The sequence below is a fragment of the Rattus norvegicus genome, chromosome 15 (assembly GCF_021556685.1).
Source record: "Rattus norvegicus strain SHRSP/BbbUtx chromosome 15, alternate assembly SHRSP_T2T, whole genome shotgun sequence".
Classification (NCBI taxonomy): Eukaryota; Metazoa; Chordata; class Mammalia; order Rodentia; family Muridae; genus Rattus; species Rattus norvegicus.
The window spans coordinates 27,979,627-28,002,041 of record NC_141548.1 but is presented as its reverse complement, the minus strand read 5'-3'; the positions used below and the strand labels follow the sequence as shown (position 1 = coordinate 28,002,041).

Sequence of the window (22,415 nt, the reverse complement as noted above, 5' to 3'; positions counted from 1 at the left end):
AATTTTTAAAATGAAAAAGAAATTCCCACAATTCGAATGACCTGTCCTCTTACTTGATTTAACATGACGTCATAGACATCATCTCCTTCACAATACACATGAGCCTGGGAAGAGAGAAGACAGGTAGCATCAATGCACTCAATCTTAGGGAAACAGTGAGAGCTGCCCCCCCACCCCCCATGCTTTAAGGTTTATTTTCCAGCACATCCTATGTGTTTTCCATGAAGGAAAATGGAAATGGATGTTCTATACAGACTATCATTGTTATAGTTAAAACATAGTAACTTCTAATTACAGAGACCTAAAAGAGTCTACCTCAGAGTAAACCTGCTTTCTAAGTAGGCTTGTTTCGAGATCCTTCTAACCGTTTCCCCTCCATCAGTAACTCATGCCATTCCATGGTAGTTTATCATCAAAATCACACTGTCAACTGGACGATGGTGGCTCACACTTTCAGTCCTAGCTCGCAGGGATCTGCAAAGGCAGGTAGAGCTCTGAGTTTGAGACCAGCCTGATCTCAAACTGAGATCCAGGACAGGTAGGGTTACACAGATAAACCCTGTCTCAAAACCAAACCAAACCAAACCAAACCCAAACAAAAGGACCACACTGTCATCTCTTAACAATGATAACATTTTCTGGGTGAAAAAGGAAACACACAGTGGAAAGCTGATGGCAGCCCCAGTAGTGATTAAGTTACTTTTTTCTGTGAATTTCTTCACATTTTTAAAAACTAAATCTATCCATTCTTTATTTTATGTGTGAGTGTTTTGCCTGAGTGTGTCTATGTATGTATGTATGTATGTATGTATGTATGTATGTATACCATGCATGCATGTATGTATGTATACCATGTATGTATGTATGCAAGCACTTGCATGACTGGTCAGAAGAGTGCATCATATCTCCTAGAAATGGAGTCACAAATGGTTGTAAGTTGCCATGTGGGTGCTGAGAATCAAACCCAGGTCCTCTTGAAGAACAATAAATGCTCTTAACTACTGGGCCATTTCTCCAGGCTCAATATTCTGCTAAATTGAAACTCATCACCCCTACTTCTCAACTCTGGAGGAAAGTAATCACTGGCAATATTTTAGGAAGCATTTTTAGATGAGCGCCAATGATAGTCAGAGGGGAATCGAAATAAAACAAAAGAACTCTGCTTTCCGTTCCCGATGCTTTTACCTTTCCGACCTTGGATGTGCACTCTGGGTCCACAGGAGCTCGGCCCTTTACGAGCAGGGTCTTCACAGAGTCTGTGGGAACACAAACATGCACTGCCATTACCGATGTGGGGATCAAGAGAGCGGTTCCAGCTAGAAAGCGGTCATAATTAACTTCGCCCTTCTCCAGCAGTACAGGCTGCCTGCCTATCCTAATCCATTCAAACCTGAGAAAATAAAGATTCAGCAAAGTAGATTGGTACTGCAGAATGCCCAAGGGATAGAGAAATTAATTATGTCCTCAAAGAGGGAAGGAACAAACATCATCCCAATTCTTCCGGAGACTCGAGAGTTGTCCCACGTCCTCCCTGGTCCATTACCTTGCTTGCCTTTTGTCCTGTCTGTGTCCTCCCCTCCAGCCGCAGGCCCCTTTTTCTGGCACGTGCGCACTTTCTTGCCAGGAGGAGAGTCATCTGTTGCTCTGTTGCCATTATCAACTCTCTTGGCTTCATTTAGCACTGATGGCAGGAACAGTATAAAAGAATTACTACACTATGAATATGATGTAACTTGAACAACATTGAGGTGAAATAAAAGCACAGGAAAACTAGAGGGATGTGAAAAGGAAAGGCAGTCCCTCCTATCCCAGAGTCTGGTTGAAGCCTCTCTGCAGCGGAGAAGCAAGAATTCCAGCCCAACTAATGTGCTAGGAAGGCTGCTAACACAGATCTTCCGATATTTTCATGTTAAAATGACAATAAATTGGCTGACAGCCTGAATGACTATGACAATGGGTTTGGGTTCATTTCTCTCCCATTTTATGGGAGTCTTATACAGAGCACAAACATAGTTTATAGTGCTGATAACTTAACTTCCTGCATCCCTTATCATGTGGACTTGGACGCTGGAATTCTGTCAGATCCACCTCAGGAACTATGATCTCATTTAAATTATTTAACAACTCTCTGAAGAGCCAAAGATCGCAAATCTTACATACATGTCTACTATAAAGACAGTGAAGGGTGATGCTTCTCTGAGAAGCCACCCTCATGTTCTGTGGCGTCTCTCTTCCCAGGCATTTTTCTTTTAACCCTTGTGCTTAAAACGTATGTCGATATCTCCTTTAATAAACAAACTCCCAACTCTGGTCCATCTTGCGTACTCCTGAAAGTTCTTTCTACTTTAAAGCCAAGAATACTAGGTTTGCCTGAGTAGAGGTCTCTGGAAAACTTAGGTTTCTGTCAGAGACAGCAGAGTTGTCTCCTCCCTTGACTTCTAACAAACTTAAAAAACCAAAACAAGCGCAAAAAAACTCAAAAGGTTATTATTTCATTTTATGTGTATGGGTGTTTTGTCTGTATATATGTATGTGCACCATGTGCATGCTTGGTATATCTGGAGGTCTGGTAGGGTGGTCATGACCTGCCATGTAGATTTTTGGACTCAAACCTAGGCCCCCTGCAAGGGCAACAAGTGGCTTTTAGCACTGAGCTAACTCTCCAGCACCCCACTCCCCCCAAGAAAAAATGTCAGGGTCTCTCTATACAGCCCTGGCTGTCCTGGAACTCACACAGCTCCTCCTGCCTCTGCTTCACCTGTGCTAGCATTAAAGGTGTTAAGCCAACACGTCCACCAGGCTCTCATAAGTTCCTTTAAAGAAAGAATTTAAAGTGGCTAGAGAGGTGGGTCAGTGATGAAGAAGCTCCCCAGAGCTTCCAGAGGATCTGGATTTAAGTTCCATCTCTCACATGATAGATCACAACTGTGATCTATCTTTGTACTGAACTGTAATAAGAAAAAGCGAGGGGCTCCCTGTGACTGTAGGCCGAGCATTCTGCCTGCGAACTGAGTTCTCACCTCGTCTTCCACAGCCAGATCTCCGCCGCCGCGGCGCCATAGCGCTTGAAGGACGACGTCATCACCCTTTGCCGGGATGCGCGGGCTTCTGGTCCGGAGCTGGAGCCTGGGCTAGAGCGCATGCAAATTACACGCTGTGCTTTGTGGGAAGTCACCGTAAGTGATAAATTCACTGTCTTTTGGAGTCTTATTATGGCGGCAGGTCTTCACACTCCTAGTGGGCGGGGGAAGCTCATCAGCGGGGCCACGCGCTGAGTGCTCGTCACTCTCTCGGCCCCTGGGAAGGTCTGAGACTGGGGCCTCCCGCGGCCCTAACCGGGCTCTCCCCGAGTGGGGAGGTGAGTTCCCAGAGAGCAGGGCTCCACGCGTGGGCAGACTGGGCAGGAGAAGCCCCCGGGTGGGCGGATGCCTCCCTCGCCGGGGCTTGGAACAGACTCACGGCCAGCAATTCGAGTTCAATGGCTGAGGTGAGGCACCTCGCGGGCCTCATAACCCAATTCAGACTACTCTCCCCCGCCTTTTTGGTTCCGGACGCTTTGTAACCCTTGCTCCTTGCTATGCACCCTCCCCCATTGCTGGATTACTGAGCTGTACTTTAACCATTTGTCTAGCAAAAATAAACGTAGCTCATACCTTCGTGTAGCTTGTTATTGGAAAATATACTTATCACAAAAGCAAAACGAACCTGTAGCTGTAAGAAGTACAATAGAAGGAAAATAGCATGTAATATCATAGGAAATCATAACAAAGGAGCAGTCTAGGAATTCTTCACGAAGTAAATGAGCAGAGTTGAGCTACATCTAAGGACACGGAGCAAAGAGAAGCAATTAAGATAGGGGTGGAATAGAGCTCATACCAAGCTCGGCTTTCCTTACAAAGGCCAGGAGCTGTGACTTAACTGGTGTGTAGACGCCTCAGATTGATGAATGACCAAACTCAAAAATAAAAACATTGTTTACAATTTCCTGTCCTAGTCTCCTCCAGATCTCCATCCAATTAACTCCGTGCCTGACGCCTCAGATTGATGAATGACCAAACTCAAAAATAAAAACATTGTTTACAATTTCCTGTCCTAGTCTCCTCCAGATCTCCATCCAATTAATTCCGTGCCTTCTTGAAAAGAGGCAAATAAATAAATAAGAAAAAATAAAAAGCACAAATGTACATACACAGAAACACAAACTCAGTAGAAAAAAAAGTCAGGTGTGGTGGCACACACCTTTAATCCCAGTGCTTGGGAGTCGGACCTCTGAGCTCAAGGCTAGCCTGGTCTGTAGGGTGAATTTGGGACATCCAGGGCTAGAGAAAAAGCCTTGTGAAAAAAACCAAAAGAATAAAAATTAAAGAAAAAAACACAAGAGACGTATATGCTCACTCGAGTGTGGAGGGGGGTGCACACGGTGTACACACACATACGCACACACCCCATATCAGTAGTGTGCAGAGTACCTTCCAGTACCATGAGAATTAGTTAGTTAGCAGGGATGAAAGCTCTAGATAGGTACTAGCTCAACCCCTCCATATTCAACGAGGTCTGTCAGTATCAGTTTTTTAGCAATACAACCTTACCATCAGTTTGCAAACAATGCTTTGGCAGTGGCCTGGGGGTTTCCATGGAGCCTCTTTGGCCAACAACTCACAAAGATGTAACCAGTTCCTGGCACTGCAGGCTTCTCTTGGGGGTGACAGATGTCTACTTGAGGCTTTCCTTTCATACATGTATGTGTGCTTTAAGAAGCTTCTACAGTAGTAGGTTTCCATGTGACCTGTACTTATTTGTCCCTTCCTGTGTCCCACCCCATCACCTCTCTTCTCCACCCCCTCCCCATTTAATCCTCCAGCTCCAGCCTCCCCTTGTTTCTCCATAGTTATATATTCTATTTCCCTTCACTTGGAGATCCTCCCTCCTTCCCTCCTCTCTCCTCCCTCCTTCTTCCTCCCTCCTCCCTCCTCCCTCCTCCTCCCTGACTCTATACCTAGCCTCTGTGGTTACATTGGATTGCAGCAGGCCTATGGAAGGATTAAAAGCTAACATCTACATATCAGAGAAGACATATTTGCCTTCTTAGGTCAGGGTTACCTTACTCAGGATGAATTTTCTCCCTAATTCCATCCATTTATCTGTGATTTTCAGAATTTCTTTGTCCTCTTCTTGTTCTTTCTTTCCTCCTTCTGTTCTTCCTCCTCTTCCTCCTTCTCTTCTTGTCTCCTCCTCCTCTTGTCCTCTCTTCTTCTTCACAGGGTTTCTCTGTGTAGCCCTGGTTTTTCCTGGGACTCACTCTGTAAACACGGCTTTGAATGCAGGGATTAATCCACCTCCCTCTTCCTCCCCAGTGCCAGGATTAAAGGTGTGTACCACCATTCCTGATCCCTAATTTCTTTTTATTTATATCTTTTTAACAGATAAGAAGTATTCCATTGTATGGAATACCATTGTATGGTACCATACTTTTTCCCCTGATCCATTATCTCTTGATGGACTTCTAAGGCTATTTCTAATTCCTGGCTATTATTAACAGTGACAATGAACATGGATGAACAAGTGTCTTTGTAATAGGATGAAGCTCTTGGATATGCCCAAGAGCGGTACATAACTGGAACTTGGGGTGGATCTGTTCTTGGTTTCCTGAAGAAATGCCACACTGATTTCCACAGTGGCTGTGCAAATCTTCACTTTCCCAGTAATAGATTTGTGCTTTCCCTTTCCTACATCTTTGCAGCATGAGCTGGCATTTGTTCTGTTGATCTTGGTCCTCTCATGTGGGTAAGATGGAGTAGTTGTGATTGGCATTTCCCTGATGCTGACCCTTGCTTTGGTGATCTTTAACTGTTCATGCCTGTGCTCCATCCTCTGAGATTTCTTTGTTTAGATCTGTACCCCATTTTTAAAATGGGTTATTCATTTTCTTGATGTGTACTTTAAATTTTTAAATGTATTTTAGATATTAACCCTCTATTGGATATGTACTTGGTAAAGATCTTTTTTTTTTTTTTTTTTTTTTTGGTTCTTTTTTTCGGAGCTGGGGACCGAACCCAGGGCCTTGCGCTTCCTAGGTAAGCGCTCTACCACTGAGCTAAATCCCCAGCCCCGGTAAAGATCTTTTCTTGTTCTGTTGAGTGCTTCTTTGAATGAATGAGGTGTCCAGTTGTTATACAGATAGCATAAAGTTTACATACATCAAGAGAAAGCCTAACTTCAAGGGCAACCTGTTAATCCTACCCTTGTCGTGCTGCAATAATTTTAAATTGGGGGGGGATGGAGGCTTAGATGTATACAGTATTCTCATTCTATTTTGAAGGATAAGCATTAAACCACCAATTAATAAATGTATTGTTAGCTTGAAGATTGCCCTGGATACGATTTCTGTCTTGGATTCTTATGGACTGTTTATAATTGGCCCTATTACCTTGCATAAGTTAGCCATGCTGAGGTTGCAAAAGGGCGAGAGGTTCCTCAGGATGGAAATTGTTTGGAATAGGACAAGGGCATGCCCAAACCGCTTCAGTTATCTGTGTTTGCTTGTGCCGTGATCCAGAAAGAGATTTCATGTAGGAATCAGTCTTAAAATAAAAGCTGGGTCTCGAGCAGTCCCGCAGCACAGTTTAAGATCGGGAGGAGGAGGAGGAGAGTCCTTGAACTCAGCCAATCAGGTTCGGAGGCCCATTACTTAGGTAGCTTCCCGTCATTCAACGTTCTCTATCTCTTGCTTCTGGTGGTCTGGTAAGTGCGCAGTTAATTTCGATCTCTGGTTTTAAAGTTCGTATCTCTGGTTTTTAATTTCTCGTTCTTTTGAGGAGTCTAGCCAGGGGGAAAGGCTTTTACTTCAGGTTAGCGCTGGAGTTGAGTTGAGAAGAGATACATTTCTGCTTTGGGAGGTTAGGGGAGTGCAGGCAGGTGGACTACCTGGTTTGTTTCCACGTGGGCCTCGGCAGTCCTGGGTTTGTCAGTTTTTCCGAGGCCAGGTGACCCAGAAACAGTACGTTCTACCTCATGCACAGAGTTCCTGAATCTGGGGAAAACCTCCGCATCGTTTTTTTTTTTTTTCTAATTGGGAAAGGCACCGTTACTACCCGGCGCTAATCTGGGGCGATCCTGGGAGCGTTGAGTTCAGCCTGTTTTTAGTTCTCTGGTAGATGTTGTTGGAACACGATCTTGGCGCATTTGTGAACCTTTTGTGAATAGTGTTGTAGTATTCTGCTCAGACCGTGTGTTGAGACTAGATAGTAAATTCTGAGGACAGGTGAGTTAACAAACCCTAGGAGGGCTAACGGTGGCATCTATGTCCTAAAATACTTAAGACACTTTGAGAAAGACCAGTTATCTTAGCTTTGTGCAAGCCAATATTCAAATTGTGGCGCCTGGGTCTGTTCTGGTGTTCCGCTCGGAGGATAGTGTGAGCCATTCCGGGCTTCCTTTGTGAACAGCGAACAAAATACACCCTAGTTGGTATATAGTAAATGCTAAGTACTTTGTAAAAGCAAGCTGTAAATTTATAATGTCTCACGTTGTGGATTTTTTTTCCTAATAAAAAGTTTTCTTCTAATGACCTTATGTGTGGCGCTCACAAGACTCCTGGGTTTTTTTTTTGTTTGTTTGTTTTTTTTATCCTTGATACTAGTCTGAATGTAAAGTTTGTTTGTTTTGTTTTTGTTGAGACATGGTTTCTCTGTAGCTATGGCTGTCCTGGAACTCTTCGTAGACCAGGTTGGGTTGGAACTCAGATCTGCTCTCCTCTGCCTCCTGCATGCTGGGATTAAAGGCATGGGTCCCCACTGCTAGGCTAGATATTCTTTTCTAACTATTTTTAACTAAGTCTGTACATGTTGGTGGTATATGCATACAGTATGCAGGTGTCTTAACCATCAGTAGCTTTAGCTCCAGGAGATCCAATGTCACACTGGCACACATACATGCAGGCAAAACCGTTCGTTAACAAATAGATATAAGTAGCATAGTGTAAGTTCTACAAAACAGTAGATAAGTGCATTCACCACGTCTTCCTCCACATAAAGACATAAAGAGGTAATGGTTACTTACCAAAGACTATGCAGTTTGTATTTGTCAACTAGATCTTTTTTCAAAGGTTTATTTTTTTTTTCTTTTTTTTGGGGCTGGGGATTAAACCCAGGACCTTGTGCTTCCTAGGCAAGCGCTCTACCACTGAGCCAAATCCCCAACCCCCTCAAAGATTTATTTATTGTGTATTCAGCATTCAGCCTGAATATATGTCTACCTGCCAGAAGAGGGCATCGGATCCCATTACAGACGGTTGTGAGCCACCATGTGGTTGCTGGGAATTGAACTCAGGACCTCTGGAAGGGCAGGCAGTGCTCTTAACCTCTGAGCCATCTCTCCAGCCTCTCAGTTAAGTCTTAATAAAGCTGGGGAAAGAATAATAAGTTTATTTTTCTTAACCACTAAGCAGTTACCTTGCCATTCTCTAAGCCTTGCTTGCATATTTTTAAAGCAAAAACCATGTACTTAAAAAACGGATGTGATGGGTAGGAAGCAGACGATGAGCCCTAAGGAGGGAAACGTTGAAACGGGAAATAGCAAGTGAAAAGCAGGCAAAGTTTTACTGCTGCTGCGTCCTAATTGCAAGGTATGTTTTCCTGCTGTCTTGAGCCACAGCTTTCAAGCACTCCTCATTCATCGTAGCCAGTCAAGGGCCTGGATGGGTGAGCCAGTGCGAGCCGCGTGGTTGGTCAACTAGCTCCCACTGCATTCTGTGCCTGGTAAAACAGCTGATAGTGAGTTCGAAATAGAATTTGGTGTTTGTACCACTTGGTGACAGCTGTACCTCATCACCTCCATGTTTCTTTTCTCCTCTAGTTTCAGGTTGAAGATGAAACGTATCCAGGAAAGAGCTGGGACTGTAGCACTCAGCCCAGTGGCTGAGTCCAGCCCAGCACAGGCCCAGAGGCCCTGCACAACCCCCAGAATATCTCTAAAGTGGGCTTGGATATTCTCAAGAAGGTTTAAAGGCTGATGGCACTGTAAATGCAGGTACTCATTTTGACCTAGGTTTTCTGCATTACACACATGCTGGGCCCTATGACTTCCCCATGGTACTGAGGGGTGGGACGCTGGCTGAGCTGTGACTCTGTTTTAGCTTTGTAAAAAAATTTTGAGATAGAATCTAAGTCATCTAAGCTTTTAATTTGCTTTTGCTTTTTTTTTTTTTTTGTTTTTGTTTTTGTTTTGTGAATCCCCTGGCTAGTTTCAAGTTTGTTGTGTAGACCATGCTGGCCTACAGCTTGATCTGTCTGCCCCTGCCTCCTGACTGCTGGGATTAAAGGCATGGCCACCACACCCAGCAGTCTTTGATGATGGCATATTTACAAAATTCTTTGTGTGTGTGTGTGTGGCGGGGGGGGGGGGGGGCAGGGACAGACATTGTGGAAATGAAGTATTTAGGTTTTATGAGTGCTTGTCCCTTTCAAACAAGGTAAAAAGCACTTGGATCAAAGCTTTGAGGCAGTCAAACTGTAGACATTTGTGCTGTGTGTTCTCCAGTGTTCACGTGTTTCCTATCTATGTGATGAGAGGCGTGAAATAGCCTTTTGCGCATGTTGCATGTCTCTAGATTCTGACTTACAGAACCAGTGTCCTCGTTTTTACTTAGCTTAAAGCAAACCATCTTCCATAGCTATTTCACACTGATGTGAACAGGATGACGTTTAGGTAGAATTGTTATATCTTAGAGAACTGATCAGAGGCAGAGGTTCCTATGTAAATATGAAATTTTTACTTATTGCCCCCTTTCACCCTGGGTTATATATATAAAACCCAGCTTGGCGTTTTTCCTGATCCTCCCACTTTTACCTCCCATGTACCATGGGATCATAGGCATTTGCTACCACCCCTGGCTACATTGTAGTATTAATTTTAAAGGTAGCATTCCTTTTATTTTTCTATCAACTTAGTCACATTAGTCTTGGTCCTGATTTCCAGTGGAGTTTTCTGCCGTGATTTAAGTATTCTCAATGCATAGGTAGCAATGAATAGCCTTTTAAGAGCACCAGTGGAAGGGGAAGCCTTGGGTCCTGCTAAGACTGAACCCCCAGTGAACGTGATTGTTGGGGGGAGGGAGGCAATGGGGGGAGGATGGGGAGGGGAACACCCATATAGAAGGGGAGGAGGTAGGGTTAGGGGGATGTTGGCCCAGAAACCGGGAAAGGGAATAACAGTTGAAATGTAAATAAGAAATACCCAAGTTAATAAAGATGAAGAAAAAAAAAAGTGTTCTCAAGTGTTGGCATTACAGAATTGACAGGGAATTTAGTCCTAATTAAATAGTCTTAATCTAATTATCTAGTTTTAATTCCCTAAGGACCAGCATGGAAGCTCTCACAAACAACCTTCTGTAGTTGGCTCTAGTTCCAGTGCATTTGCTGCCCCCATCTGGTTCATGTATGCATTGCAGACATGGTGTGCAGACATAGGCAAAAACGCCTATGCAGATAAAGTTAAGTAAGTTCTGTGTCTGCCGAGTGGCCTACTCATCAGTGCCATTACCATTGGCTCCCAGAGCTCACTTTAGTTCTAAAATTAGGCACGGTATGGAATGAGAATATATGTATATCCCTACGTAACTGAGTATAATATTTTTCTCAGCAGACTAATCTTGGTTTGGCATGTGTTTGGTCCCTATCATCAGAGTGTCTTCTCTCCTAAGCGCTTCTTTCTGTGGCTGGAGTGAGTGCTTTCTACCATCCCACTCCCCCTTCAGAAAAGGGCAGGTCTCCCAGGGATGTCAACCCATCATGGTATATAAAGTTACAATAAGACTGGGTACCTCTCATTAAGGTAGACAGGAGGAGAGGGGTCCCAAAAGCAGGCAAAGCTCAGAGACACCCCTCCCCCCGCCCCCGCTCCCATCCCACAAGAATACCAAGCTACACAAGATATGTGCAAAGGGTCTAGGTCAGTCCTGTGTGGTCTGCCTGATGCTGCTTTAGTCCGTGAGCCCCTATGAGCTCAAATTAGCTGATTCTATGGGTTTTCTTGTCACAAGAAAGCTCTTAGGACAGAGGAAGTAAAAGTCTCCTTACACTGCCATCTTGTGGCCTACAGGGGCTCCAAGTGATTTTCCTGTGTCTGGAGAAGGTTTTCTTATGACAGATAAATTTAATTAGTATTCGCTCAAGAGAAATTAAAATATATTTGAAAACTATTTTGGATTACTGTTCTACTTACTAAAACAAGCTTATGACTTGTTTTTTCCCCCATACTGTTTTTGCTTTGCCACAGCAGAGTATTGGACTCCCTGGCCTTCTCTGAGTTGCCTTAGGGCAGAGCGTAGGTCCTCCAGAAGAACAAGTTGCTCCTGTGAGCTCTCTAGTCCCATCTTAATTCCCAAAATTCTGAGTTTGTGTAGAGGTCCTCCACCAATTTGATGTTGGCTTGGGATTTTGTTTATTAATGTTTTGCCAGGCCTTTTGCAGCCCAAGTTAAGTGACCTTAAACTTGATGTGTGACCAAAGTTTGATTTCAATTTTCCATTCTCCTGCCTCAGCCTGCTGGGAGGACTGGTATATACCACAGCTGGCTTTAAATTTATATTGAATAGCAACTCAACTTGAAATCACTCTAATTTTCCTTATGACTGTATAGAGAGCATGTTCACCGTGGTTTATGTAATAATATATAACCTTTGTGTGTTCTTCTGTAACAGATGAGATGGCAGCCCGTTTGCTCTGGTATTTCCACTTGGATTCCTAGGTTAAGCTGGATGCATTTGTTAACAGGTAAATTTAAGTCATCTTTACCATGAAAGATGGGGGATGTGATAGGACGTACTGTTACCAGAGGCTGACTTCACAGTTGCAAAGTCCTTTGAAAATCCCCCGGCTGAAGCATGTGTCGTGTGCCCTTCCTGCCTTGAGTTTGCTATGATGAGATGCATGTGAAGTCCGTGTTTCAGCTGATCACACTGATTACACACATGTGCTGAGCAGACTAGGGTTAGGGCAAACACGAAATTGAATTTGGCGTGCTAAAAGTTCCTGATTTGGCTTTAGCCCTTCCCTCCCAAGGACTTCATTATTTAAAGAATTTGATAGAATCAACATTTTGTGTTTTGATCTTTGTGCTAATAGGAGATGAATCTAGTTGGCCTTTAATAGCTTGAGCACGACAGAAAATGTACCTGATAGTTGATACAATTCTAAGTTAATTAGTTTGACAGTTTAAATTTTCTAGTCTATGTACATTGGTAGGTATTCTGCCACCTTGCATGCCTGTGTACCAAGTACATACAGTGCCCACTGAGGTTAGAAGAGGATATTGGATTCCCTCTGACTGGAGCCAGAGTCAGTGGCTCAACTGTGAGCCACTATGTCAGTGCTGAGAATTGAACGTGGGTATTTTGGAGGGACAGCCAGTGCTCCCCCATTTTTAAGTTTGACAGTTTTTTTTTTAAAGATTTTATTTATTCATTTTATATATGACAAGTACACTGTCACTGTCTTCAGACACACCACAAGAGGGCATTGGATCTCGTTACAGATGGTTGTGAGCCACCATGTGGTTGCTGGGATTTGAACTCATGACCTCTGGAAGAGCAGTCAGTGCTCTTAATCGCTGAGCCATCTCTCCAGCCCAAGTTTTGACAGTTTTAAACTCATCACTTTTCAGTCTTTATGACTACTTGGCTTACCATTATTCTGTTCTATGAGTTTTTATTTATTAAATGGGTTTGCTTGCCAAACAGGTTATGAACCATACATAATTCCTTCACACTTTTTATACATGTTTGTAGAAGGAATCTGGAAGCACACACAGCTTATGAACAGCTTCCTCTCTTCCTTCCAGAAATGAGGGGTAAAACCCAAGAAGTACAAATGTTCAACAGTCAGGAGAGAACACCAGGTTGACAGCATCACATTTCCTGTCTGGACCTTCATGCTATAAACCAGTTGTATGAAAAAAATGATCGCATGGTTTAATGGTAAGTCTTGAGATTCAGAGGTGTTTGACATATACAAGAATCACGGAGAATTATGTTTTGTAGTTTGTGGCCAGGTGCTTGAATTTTAGTGTTTAAAAAGCCAGCGATCTTGGAAGGTGGTATAGTATAGTGGTTATATGCAGTATACATAGTAGGCTTCTAGTTAGAGTGGCTTGTGTATCACTTCACAAGTTTTAACCTTGGCACGTTTTCTAATCATTTTATCTTAGATGGGAATGACAGTATAAGACTTGAAGGGTAATTATTCTATACTACCTAGAAACTCTGATCTCAGGGCTAGAGAGGTGGTGGTGTGTAAGAGTGGTTGGCTTTTCCATGGAGACTCACAACCTTCTGTAGTCAGCTCTAGTGTCAGGGGATTTGCTCCCGTCATCTGGCTTAATGTATACACTGCAGACATGGTGTGCAGACATAGGCAAAACACCTCTATGTATGTTAAGTTCTGTGTCTGCCAAGTGGCCTACTCATCAGGGCCATTACCATTGGCTCCCAGAGTTTAGTTCTAAAATTAGGCACGGTATGGAATGAGAATATACTGTAGATGCCCATATAACTGAGCATATATCATTTTTTCAGCAGACTAATCTTGGTTTGGCACTAACCAAGATTTCATAAGGCAATGGTCTTTTCTGTTTCATGGGCTTGATCCCCGTCAGTCTTAGCTTCTAAAAGCTTCCCTATGTTGGAAGTAGACTGTTACTGTTGAGCCTAGCTAAGATTTTATCTGTCATAAAAAAACTGGCTTGTCTCCTCAGGAAGTGTGCATAGATATAGAGAATTTTTTCATTATACTAGTATTTCACAGTGGTTGACCTTGGGAGTTATTGGAACATTCATGTTTCTGTTTTAAATGATTTGTTGATTAATAAAATTTTAAAAATTTAATGTGTTTTGAGTGTTTTTGCTCGAGTCTTAACCATTTATTCATTTGGTGCTTGAGAGCAGAAGGGGGTGTCAGAGTCCCTAGAACTGGAGTGACAGGCAGTTTTGAGATGCTGTGTGGGTGTTGGAAATCAAACCCAGGTCTTCTGAAAAAAAAAAAAAAAAGTCAATAGCCCTAACCATTGAGCCATCCCAAGTAATGAATTTCTTTTCTATTCCCCCCCTCCCCCCAGAGGCATGGTTATCCTTAACAGTCCCAGTTATCCTTGAACTCACTGTATACCAGGCTGGCCTGGAACTCCCAGATCTGCCTGCTTCTGCTTCCTGAGTGTTGGGATTAGAGGGGTGTGCTCACTGGGCTCAATTAATAATAAATTTCAATGTGTGGGTGGGGTGTACTCGAAGGTGAGAGCCGACTCCCCAGAATAGTGTCACAGAATCAACTTGCAAGTCGGGTGATCAGGAACACAGTAAACCCTGACAGTTCCACATGTTGCTGTCCATTGTTTATGCTCTTTGACACTTAATGAGGTTGTACTGTGTTTGTATTCTTTATGTGTCTGGGACAGTTAACCAGAAAAAACTCAAGTTATGGTTTACTCATGAACCTACTTAAAGAAACACTGCTGTCCTAAGTTAAGGTAGAAGTAAAGCACCTGACCTCAAGCCCATATTAAATATGATATATATTAAATATCCTGTACCCTGCTGTTTCAAAACCAGCCTGCCTAAGGAAAACAACTTCTCCAGTCCCTATCCTTAGCTAAAGAATCCCACCATGAAGCATGTAGTCTGCATTTTCTTGAGGGCTGGCTGCTGAGTGACTGTCCTGTGTCATCATTATGATGGCCTGTTTAGAACTAGAGATGCTAAATCTCTCTTTGAATAAAGCCAGCTATAGTTGTTGGTGGTTTAAATTCTCATCTGTTATTTTCTTCCTATAAACTACTGACATAACTGGTACCAGTAGGATTTAAGTTGCTAGGGGCATACAAATGTTAGAACCAATTGAGTGGACTGAAGGAATATGGTTTCCAATGGCTGTAGCTTTGTTTAAAATGCATGAAAAACAGGTTCTATCTCCAGCAAACACTCCCTTGATCCCAGCATTTAGTAAGTTCAGAAGTTCAAGGTCATTGTTACACACCAGTGTAGGAGACATGAAGCCTGGGAGAAAAGGGAAAGAGGTTTAATATTGGGAAACATGGTGACCTTTGTGTGGCTGTTAATTCATTCACAACAAGTTCATGTCCTTTGAAGGTGGCTGCAAGAAAGTGGCATTAGTTTGCATCCTAGCTACCTTCTTCTAATCCTCTTCTCAGCTTAATTTTAACAGTGGAAAAAACCACTGTTGCTACAGGTAAGCTCAGAAGGGCAGAGTTACAGCAGTGTTTAGGAGCTGGAGAGGTGGCTCAGCAGTTAAGAGCACTGACTGCTGCTCTTCCAGAGGTCCTGAGTTCAATTCCCAGCACCCACTTGGTGGTTCATAACAGTTTATAATAGTTTCATGGATCCTATGCCCTCTTCTGATGTGCAGATTTACACACAGACATAAATATATATATTTTATATATTTACACATATACATAAATCTTAAGTTTGTCACTTTACTAGCAAAGATGCCTCAAAGTTAAGACTCCTGGAATTGGAGGGCTTACCTCAACAGTGGGACATCCATGTGGAAACACAAACATGTAACTTTGGGAAAGGGTCTCACTGTATTTCCTGGCCTAGCCTGGAACTCGATCAGCTTTTTTTTTTTTTTTTTTTAATGTTTTATTGTATATGAGTACACTTGCTGTCTTCAGACACACCAGAAGAGGGCATTGGATCCCATTACAGATAGTTGTGAGTCACCATGTGGTAGCTGGGAATTGAACTCAGGATCTCTGGAAGAGCAGAACCCAGGGCTGGGGTTAAAGAAATCGCGCCATTATGTGCCTGGCTAAAGATAAGTCTTAATTTTCTTTTCTTTTCTTTTCTTTTCTTTTCTTTTCTTTTTTTTTTTTTTTATACCAGGTCTCTATTAACCTTAGCTGTCCTAGAACTCTGTAGCTCTCGACTCACGGAAATCGCTTGCCTAAGCAGGGATTGAAGGTGCTGCCACCACCACCTATAACTTCCTATCAAGCGCCTTGTTAATAACCAGTGCAGACAGACTTAAAATAAGTTATTTCATTAACTGTAGATTGACCAGTAAAAACAGGCATCCGATTACCTCAGCAGTGAGTGCCTGGTGCTGCCCAGCAGCTCGCCTCGTGCTACCCATCAGGCCTTGCGGGCACCACGCATGCGCTCTGACAGCTCAGCCACGCGAATCCTGTCTTCAGTGGAAGGCCGACACCTTTTAGCTTGTCTTGCTACAGGTATTTGCTTTTCTGTGTGTGAGGTGGGGGAAGTCAGGAGATTAAGAGAAAACTGTGGGGTCATGTTCTGAAAATCTTGGCCTGCCGTCATCTTGTGTGACCTCCCCGGCTGCCTTGTGGCAATGTGGAGGCTGCACTTTGACCTCAGCTAGGAAGTGCGCTTTACCCTACTGGAGGTAAAGTAAAATTGGCCTCTTCTCATGTGAATTGTTTCAGGAAACGCAGCAAGGGTGTCGGTAAATCTGAGGACAGGGTCTCATTGTAGCCCATAGTTGCCGCAGGTTCGAGAGACTTCTCAGGCTGGCAGGTTCGAGAGACTTCTCAGGCTGTCGGTCTGTCAGTCGGTCCGCAGTACAGGTGTGACATTTGAGATGAAGGTGTCAGCGTATCCATTGCCCCTGTTACTCAGGTAACATTGGTTTGCTTTTGAGACAGCATCTTGGTGTGTAGCTGAGGCTGGCCTCGAAGCCTAGGGTGACCTGGAACAAAGTCTGTCTTCTGAGTGTTGGGATTAGAGGTGTGGCCCATTAATCACACTACTAAGGAGACCTTAGTACTAAATATGTTGAATGTGCTTGCTTTGTCTTTGTATATAATTGATACACCACTTATACAATATATGACTTGTTAAAGCTGCTGCTTTCTATGGTGAACATTATTGAAAAATAACTTTAGACTAAGAGAATTTGTGGAAACATTTTAAATCAAACCATAGCAATGTTAATAGGTGTATTATTTAACTAAAAATATAAACAGGCATTTCAATGTAGACTTTCCAAGCTTCATAACAGGTAAATTAGCCTCATATCTAATTTTATCAGGCAGCTAGTCTTTTAAAGTCAAGGCAGTTTGGTTAAGGGATATGAGAAATCAAGATGTATAAAATAACCTAAAAATACCACTTAGATTTTTTTTTTTACTGAGAAGTTCCTGCAGCTATGTGCAGTCCCATGTTTACCAAGTAGGAGGTGTACTAGCCCTAACTGGCCTGAACTCACTGTGTAGAATGGCTTGACCTCGAGCTTTAAAAACTCTGTCTGTTTCTGCCTCTCAGGTACTCTATGACCTGGTACCACCATTCCTGGTCATTAGTAGAATGCTGTATGTTTTGGTGTTCGAAAAATGCCACAAGGGACAGATTTTATTTTTGTTTCTTTGTGCTGTGTGATGTTTCTAAACATTTGCATGTGCATAATGTTTTTGACATTGGTAAGAGTTGGAGGGCTGGAGAGATGGCTCAGTGGTTAAGAGCACTGACTGCTCTTCCAGAGGTCCTGAGTTCAAATCCCAGCAACTACATGGCGGCTCACAACCATCTGTAATGGGATCAGATGCCCTCTTCTGGTCTCCTGAAGACAGCTACAGTGTACTCATATATAATAAATCTTTTTTTTTTTTAAAGGAGTTGTAATTATCTATATATATGACTTTCTTCATGACCTTGGAATGAGAAGGCATTGAGGCTGTATATACGTTCATTAAAACAATGTCCAGTTTTTTAAAAATAGCACTTTAGTAAAGTTTCATATTCACTATAATTTGGCTCACTAACCTTCTTGTTCCTTGTTAGGATTCTTTGGGACACTCGTCATGTCTTTGTGTGAAGACATGTTGCTGTGCAATTATCGGAAGTGTCGTATCAAGCTCTCTGGCTATGCTTGGGTCACGGCCTGCTCTCACATCTTCTGTGATCAGCATGGCAGTGGTGAGTTCAGTCATTCACCAGCAATCTGCCCTGCTTGCAACAGCACCCTTTCTGGAAAGCTAGACATTGTCCGGACAGAGCTCAGTCCGTCAGAGGAGTACAAAGCTATGGTATTGGCAGGGCTTCGACCCGAGGTTGTTTTGGACATTAGCTCCCGAGCATTGGCCTTCTGGACGTACCAGGTTAGTGCCCAGGGGATGGGGGGGTGCCTCAGTTCGTAAAGTGCTTGTGTAAGTGTGAGGGCGAGAGCTAGGCTCTCCTGTGAGGAAGACCTGATAGGCAACATCACCCTGCACAAGCACAAGCACACATGCACACAGACAAACATACACTGAAGTGTCATTTGAAGCTTACCGAGGATCTGCGTTTCTCTTGGTGTGAGGTATCAAACCCGGGGGCTTGTGCTTAAAAGGTAGTGCTTTCCCACCGACCTCAATCCCTAACTACCCTCTGAGGGATTTCCTAGGAAAAAAGCCCCTTCATTATTATACTTATATTTCATATAAATACATGAATGCATAGAAAACTTTGTTTATATTAAGTATTTGTCATGTGCTAAGTAGATACTTGTTTTTATATTTTGTGAATAAACTCTGAAAAGTGATTATTAATATTACTAATGCTGGGGCTGGAGAGATGGCTCAGTGGTTAAGAGCACTGACTGCTCTTCCAGAGGTCCTGAGTTCAATTCCCAGTAACCACATGGTGGCTCACAACCATCTGTAATGGAGATCTGATGCCCTCTTCTGGTGTGTCTGAAGACAGCTACAGTATACTGACATACATGAAATAAATCTAAAAAAAAAAAAATTACTAATGCTGGAAATTAATACGGCAGCAGTTATTCCTTATCCAGCTAGTTCTCCAAGTAACCACACAGAGACCTTTTAATATTTCAAAGCTTAGGCCTTAGCTGAGTAGATTTAATTAACCACCTAATCCCACCCAGTCATGTGGCAAGCTGCACCGTCCAGGCTCTTAGTCACATGTCTCCTCTCCCGTCTCCTGGTGAAAAGTTTCCTTTTCTTTTCTTCCCAAAGTTCCTGTCTCCCTCCTAGGAAGTCCTGCCTATCTCTCTCTACTGCCCAGTCACAGGCCTTTTATTGACCTTTTATTGACTTGGGGAGCAAGGTTTTCACAACAAAGGCTGGCGTATGAGAGATTTCATTCGTCTTAGGGCAGCCAGACGAATATCTATATCGAGGGGTATAGAATTTAGCGTTTTCTTACATAGCGGCACCAGACTAATCTCCAACAACTGAGCTTGTGCTTCTGTTTTATTGTTTATGCTGTATTCCAGCTACTTTAGCTAGAGGGTTTTTTTTTTGTGGTGCTAAGAATCAGGCCCAGGGTTGTATATATGTTAGCCATGCCAAACTGTTTTCCAAAGTGGTTGTACTACTTGGTTTGCTATGTTCTAGTTACACGTTCTGCCCAACATGGGGTCACACATGTGTAAATTTTAGGAAGCAACAATATCTTGAGGTCTTATTTTACTCTGGGTCGTTGGGAAAATTGGACATCATCCATGTATCCTGTAAATATGAATTTTTTTCCTTGGTTTTTGTGCCACGTGGCCCAGGTGGCCTTGAGTTTGATCCTCCTGCCTGTATTTCTTGTCTGCTGAGAATCATACATAAACTTTCACAGCTAACTTTTCTGCTCTCTTTAAAGCTTAACTTTCAGGCTGTGTGTCCCTTGTGGATAAGACATGCTTGCTTTGGTGGCCTAGTTTTCTGAGCAGCCCTTTTTCTGTAGCCCACTCATTGTATGTTGTGACCGTTATAAATATTGTAACAGTGATGCCCCTGTGTAAGCGTTCTTTCCACTTCTGCGTGGATGAGCATTCGGAGTCTATAATGTTGTGCTGATTCTTATCTACTTGGACAGGTGCACCAGGAACGTCTCTATCAAGAATACAATTTCAGCAAGGCTGAGAACCACTTAAAACAGATGGAGAAGATATACACGCAGCAAATACAGAGCAAGGACGTAGAATTGACCTCTATGAAAGGGGAGGTTACCTCCATGAAGAAAGTTCTGGAGGAATACAAGAAGAAGTTTAGTGATATCTCTGAGAAACTGATGGAGCGCAACCGCCAATACCAAAAGCTCCAAGGCCTTTATGATAGCCTCAGGCTAAGGAATATCACTATCGCTAGCCAGGAGGGCTCCCTGGAACCAGCTATGATCCCACAGTCTGGAGTCTTTGGCTTCCCATCAGGTAAGAGGGAATCTCACGTTGTGCTGTGTCATTCCCCACATTCAGAAGACTGAGAGTGATGGACAGGAGTAAGGTGAGCTGTGGGGTCCTTGTCTTACTCCGTACACTGTTGCTCTCAGGTGGAGTGCATACGTTTAAGTTATTTTTATTTTTATTTATTTATTTTTTTTGAGACAGGATCTCTGCATAATCCTGCCTGTCCTAGAATTCACTATGTTGATCAGGCTGGCCTCAAACTCACAGATCTGCCTGCCTCTTGAATTCTTGGACTTAAGGAGTGCACCACCATGCCTAGCTGGAATTATTTTCAGTTTGAACAGAGTTAATCTCTGCATAGTAACACGCTGAGCCACCTTGCTGTCTTGGACTGAGCAGTTCTTATTTCTGCCTTTTGATCCATTTGCTTGTTTAATCTGTTATCACGTAATTATCAAATATATTTTATATGCTAGGCTCTTGGTCATGATTCCAAGTAAGAAGGATGTAATAATTATTGTTGTCTATGCACTTCAACATCTAGGATGACTCAGGGTCTTTGCTGATTGTTGGCTGATTGTTGGCTCATTCCCGGTGGCACCAGTGCAATAGTGTCCAGCAGTTTTTTTCCTCAGTATTAGCACAGTGTATAAGTTGGCATACACACTTAAAGTCTCGTGGTGGACTTTTCCAAGTACTTAAATTTTGGTGTTAGAGGCTAGAGAGAAAGATTCAGAGGGACAAAAATGTCCTGGAATGGGACTGAGAGGTGAGAAGAGTGTGCAGACAGAATGTCCCATGACTGGGACAGGGAATGTCTCACGGCTAGGTGGAGTGGGAGGCAGAGGCAGGTAGATCTCTGCCCACTGCTCTACAAAGCAGCTTCAGGACTGGAGTGAGACCCAGTCTAAAACACAACCTTTTCCTAACGTCATTATTTATAAATGGCAATTCTGTCATTTAAAATGGCCATTGAATATATCTTTTTTTAATCCTTGTACATGTTTTTTACTCTCTTGGACATTTTTAAGAATATTTTTAATGTGTGTGTGTGTGTGTGTGTGTGTGTGTACACATGTGCATTTCCTATGGAGTACAGAAGAAGGTGTTGGATCCTGAAACTGGATAATCGTGAGCCACTGTGTGTGTGCTAGGAACAAAACCTCAATCTGTTAGAAGGGCACACTTCACCACTTAGCCTCTCCTTTTCTTAGCCTGCTGTCTTTAGACAGATAGAGTCAGCTATTCTTCTTCCTGAAGTCTGTTAAAGCCAAGGAAGGTGTGGGAGAAATGGTCAGATGTTTACTCTGCTTTGATTTTTCACAGAGGGAATAGTATATTCTGTGGTAGGGAAGGGTTGAGTGACATGGCCTTTGTCTAGGAGATGAGTTTAAGATAATTATGTTATCCATCTTATAGGAGTTGAATTTTGTTAATTTTTGTTCAGTGGTTGTTAGTTTTGTTCCTAAAGATCTTTTAGGAATTATTCTTACTTTCTTCCCTAATTTTCTCCCCCAGGGAATAGCTCAAAGTTTTCTTTGGACCATACACCAGCTGGAAATCAAGGTGGTGGAGATGAAGATGTTCAGTTCAGACCATTTTTTGTGTGTTCTCCCACAGCACCTGAACCTGTTAACAACTTCTTTAGTTTTGCGTCTCAAAGCCATGAAGCAGAGCAGCAAGTCTGCAGCAGGGCCTTTAAAGCAAAAAGAATTTAGCTCATTTTTTATTTCAAGACTGTTTTCCTGCATCCCTGGGTTCTCTTCACATGTCGGCCTTAGAAGAAGTTGGCTTGCAGTCGGTATGTGGCTTCCTGTTTGGTTTTTTCACTGTTTGCTTAGGGCACGGGCATTTCATGAATGTCAGTCTCTAGTTTGCCATTGCTCACACAGTCACACTGCTGCACAGATTGTGTTTCAGACCAAGCTGTGTTTATGTTTATGTAGCCACCAATGTTGTATTTACATGGCGCTTTGGATTCCAGTGTGTGTATGTTGAGTGTGTGCATTGATTCTTCTCTGCCAGTATATTTCTGTAAAAATTATGGTCTTGGAAAATGATGGCCAAAATAATGGTCTTAGAAAATGGTGGCTTGCAATTAACATGTACTTTACAGTCATGTATTTTGGAGGTGTGCTTATGCCAGTGGCTGGAAGTGCAATTTGATGCATATGTGTTCTGTTTATCTTTAAAAAAATTTATACTGATAAAATTATTTGTTGATTTCATTGGTATTTGTTTTAAAATAAAACTGCTTTACCTTTTAAA

At 42.8% G+C, this 22,415-nt stretch overlaps 2 protein-coding genes and 2 non-coding genes across 13 annotated transcripts in view; 3 read left to right on the top strand and 1 right to left on the bottom strand.

Moving 5' to 3' along the window:
* Parp2 (poly (ADP-ribose) polymerase 2) overlaps positions 1–3,094 on the bottom strand; it is a 10,224-nt gene extending 7,130 nt beyond the window's left edge. For 2 of the 5 annotated variants that reach the window (XR_015637914.1, XM_087585173.1), the window contains exons 1-4: positions 3,021–3,083; positions 1,544–1,681; positions 1,186–1,256; positions 54–104 (exon numbers count right to left, since the gene is read on the bottom strand). Coding sequence is in view for 2 of the 5 variants with exons in the window: in NM_001106030.1 (NP_001099500.1) it covers positions 54–104; positions 1,186–1,256; positions 1,544–1,681; positions 3,021–3,060 (300 nt within the window). In the remaining 3 variants the exon portion in view is untranslated. 5 annotated transcript variants of the gene reach the window in all.
* Positions 3,084–22,415, top strand: Ccnb1ip1 (cyclin B1 interacting protein 1). 6 transcript variants are annotated; one of them, XM_087586395.1, is made up of 7 exons: positions 3,084–3,176; positions 8,854–9,027; positions 11,699–11,771; positions 12,838–12,973; positions 17,813–18,129; positions 19,838–20,171; positions 21,666–22,415. In XM_087586395.1, the coding sequence occupies exons 4-7, from the start codon at positions 12,946–12,948 to the stop codon at positions 21,863–21,865; spliced, it is 879 nt and encodes a 292-aa protein (XP_087442521.1). In that variant the 5' UTR covers positions 3,084–3,176; positions 8,854–9,027; positions 11,699–11,771; positions 12,838–12,945; the 3' UTR covers positions 21,866–22,415.
* Rpph1 (ribonuclease P RNA component H1) lies at positions 3,265–3,521 on the top strand. The gene is given in 1 exon segment (NR_002703.1): positions 3,265–3,521.
* Positions 11,908–11,984, top strand: LOC120097276 (small nucleolar RNA SNORD126). The gene has a single exon (XR_015639228.1). It is a non-coding gene; the product is annotated as a small nucleolar RNA SNORD126 (small nucleolar RNA).

Bases quoted from the DNA above. Each gene is read 5' to 3' on its own strand.
- Ccnb1ip1 (XM_087586394.1), top strand. From the start codon at position 16,167: ATGCGCTCTGACAGCTCAGCCACGCGAATCCTGTCTTCAGTGGAAGGC. The intron at 16,243-17,812 runs GTATTTGCTTTT...GTTCCTTGTTAG, and splicing joins TTTAGCTTGTCTTGCTACAG to GATTCTTTGGGACACTCGTC. The intron at 18,130-19,837 runs GTTAGTGCCCAG...CTACTTGGACAG, and splicing joins TGGCCTTCTGGACGTACCAG to GTGCACCAGGAACGTCTCTA.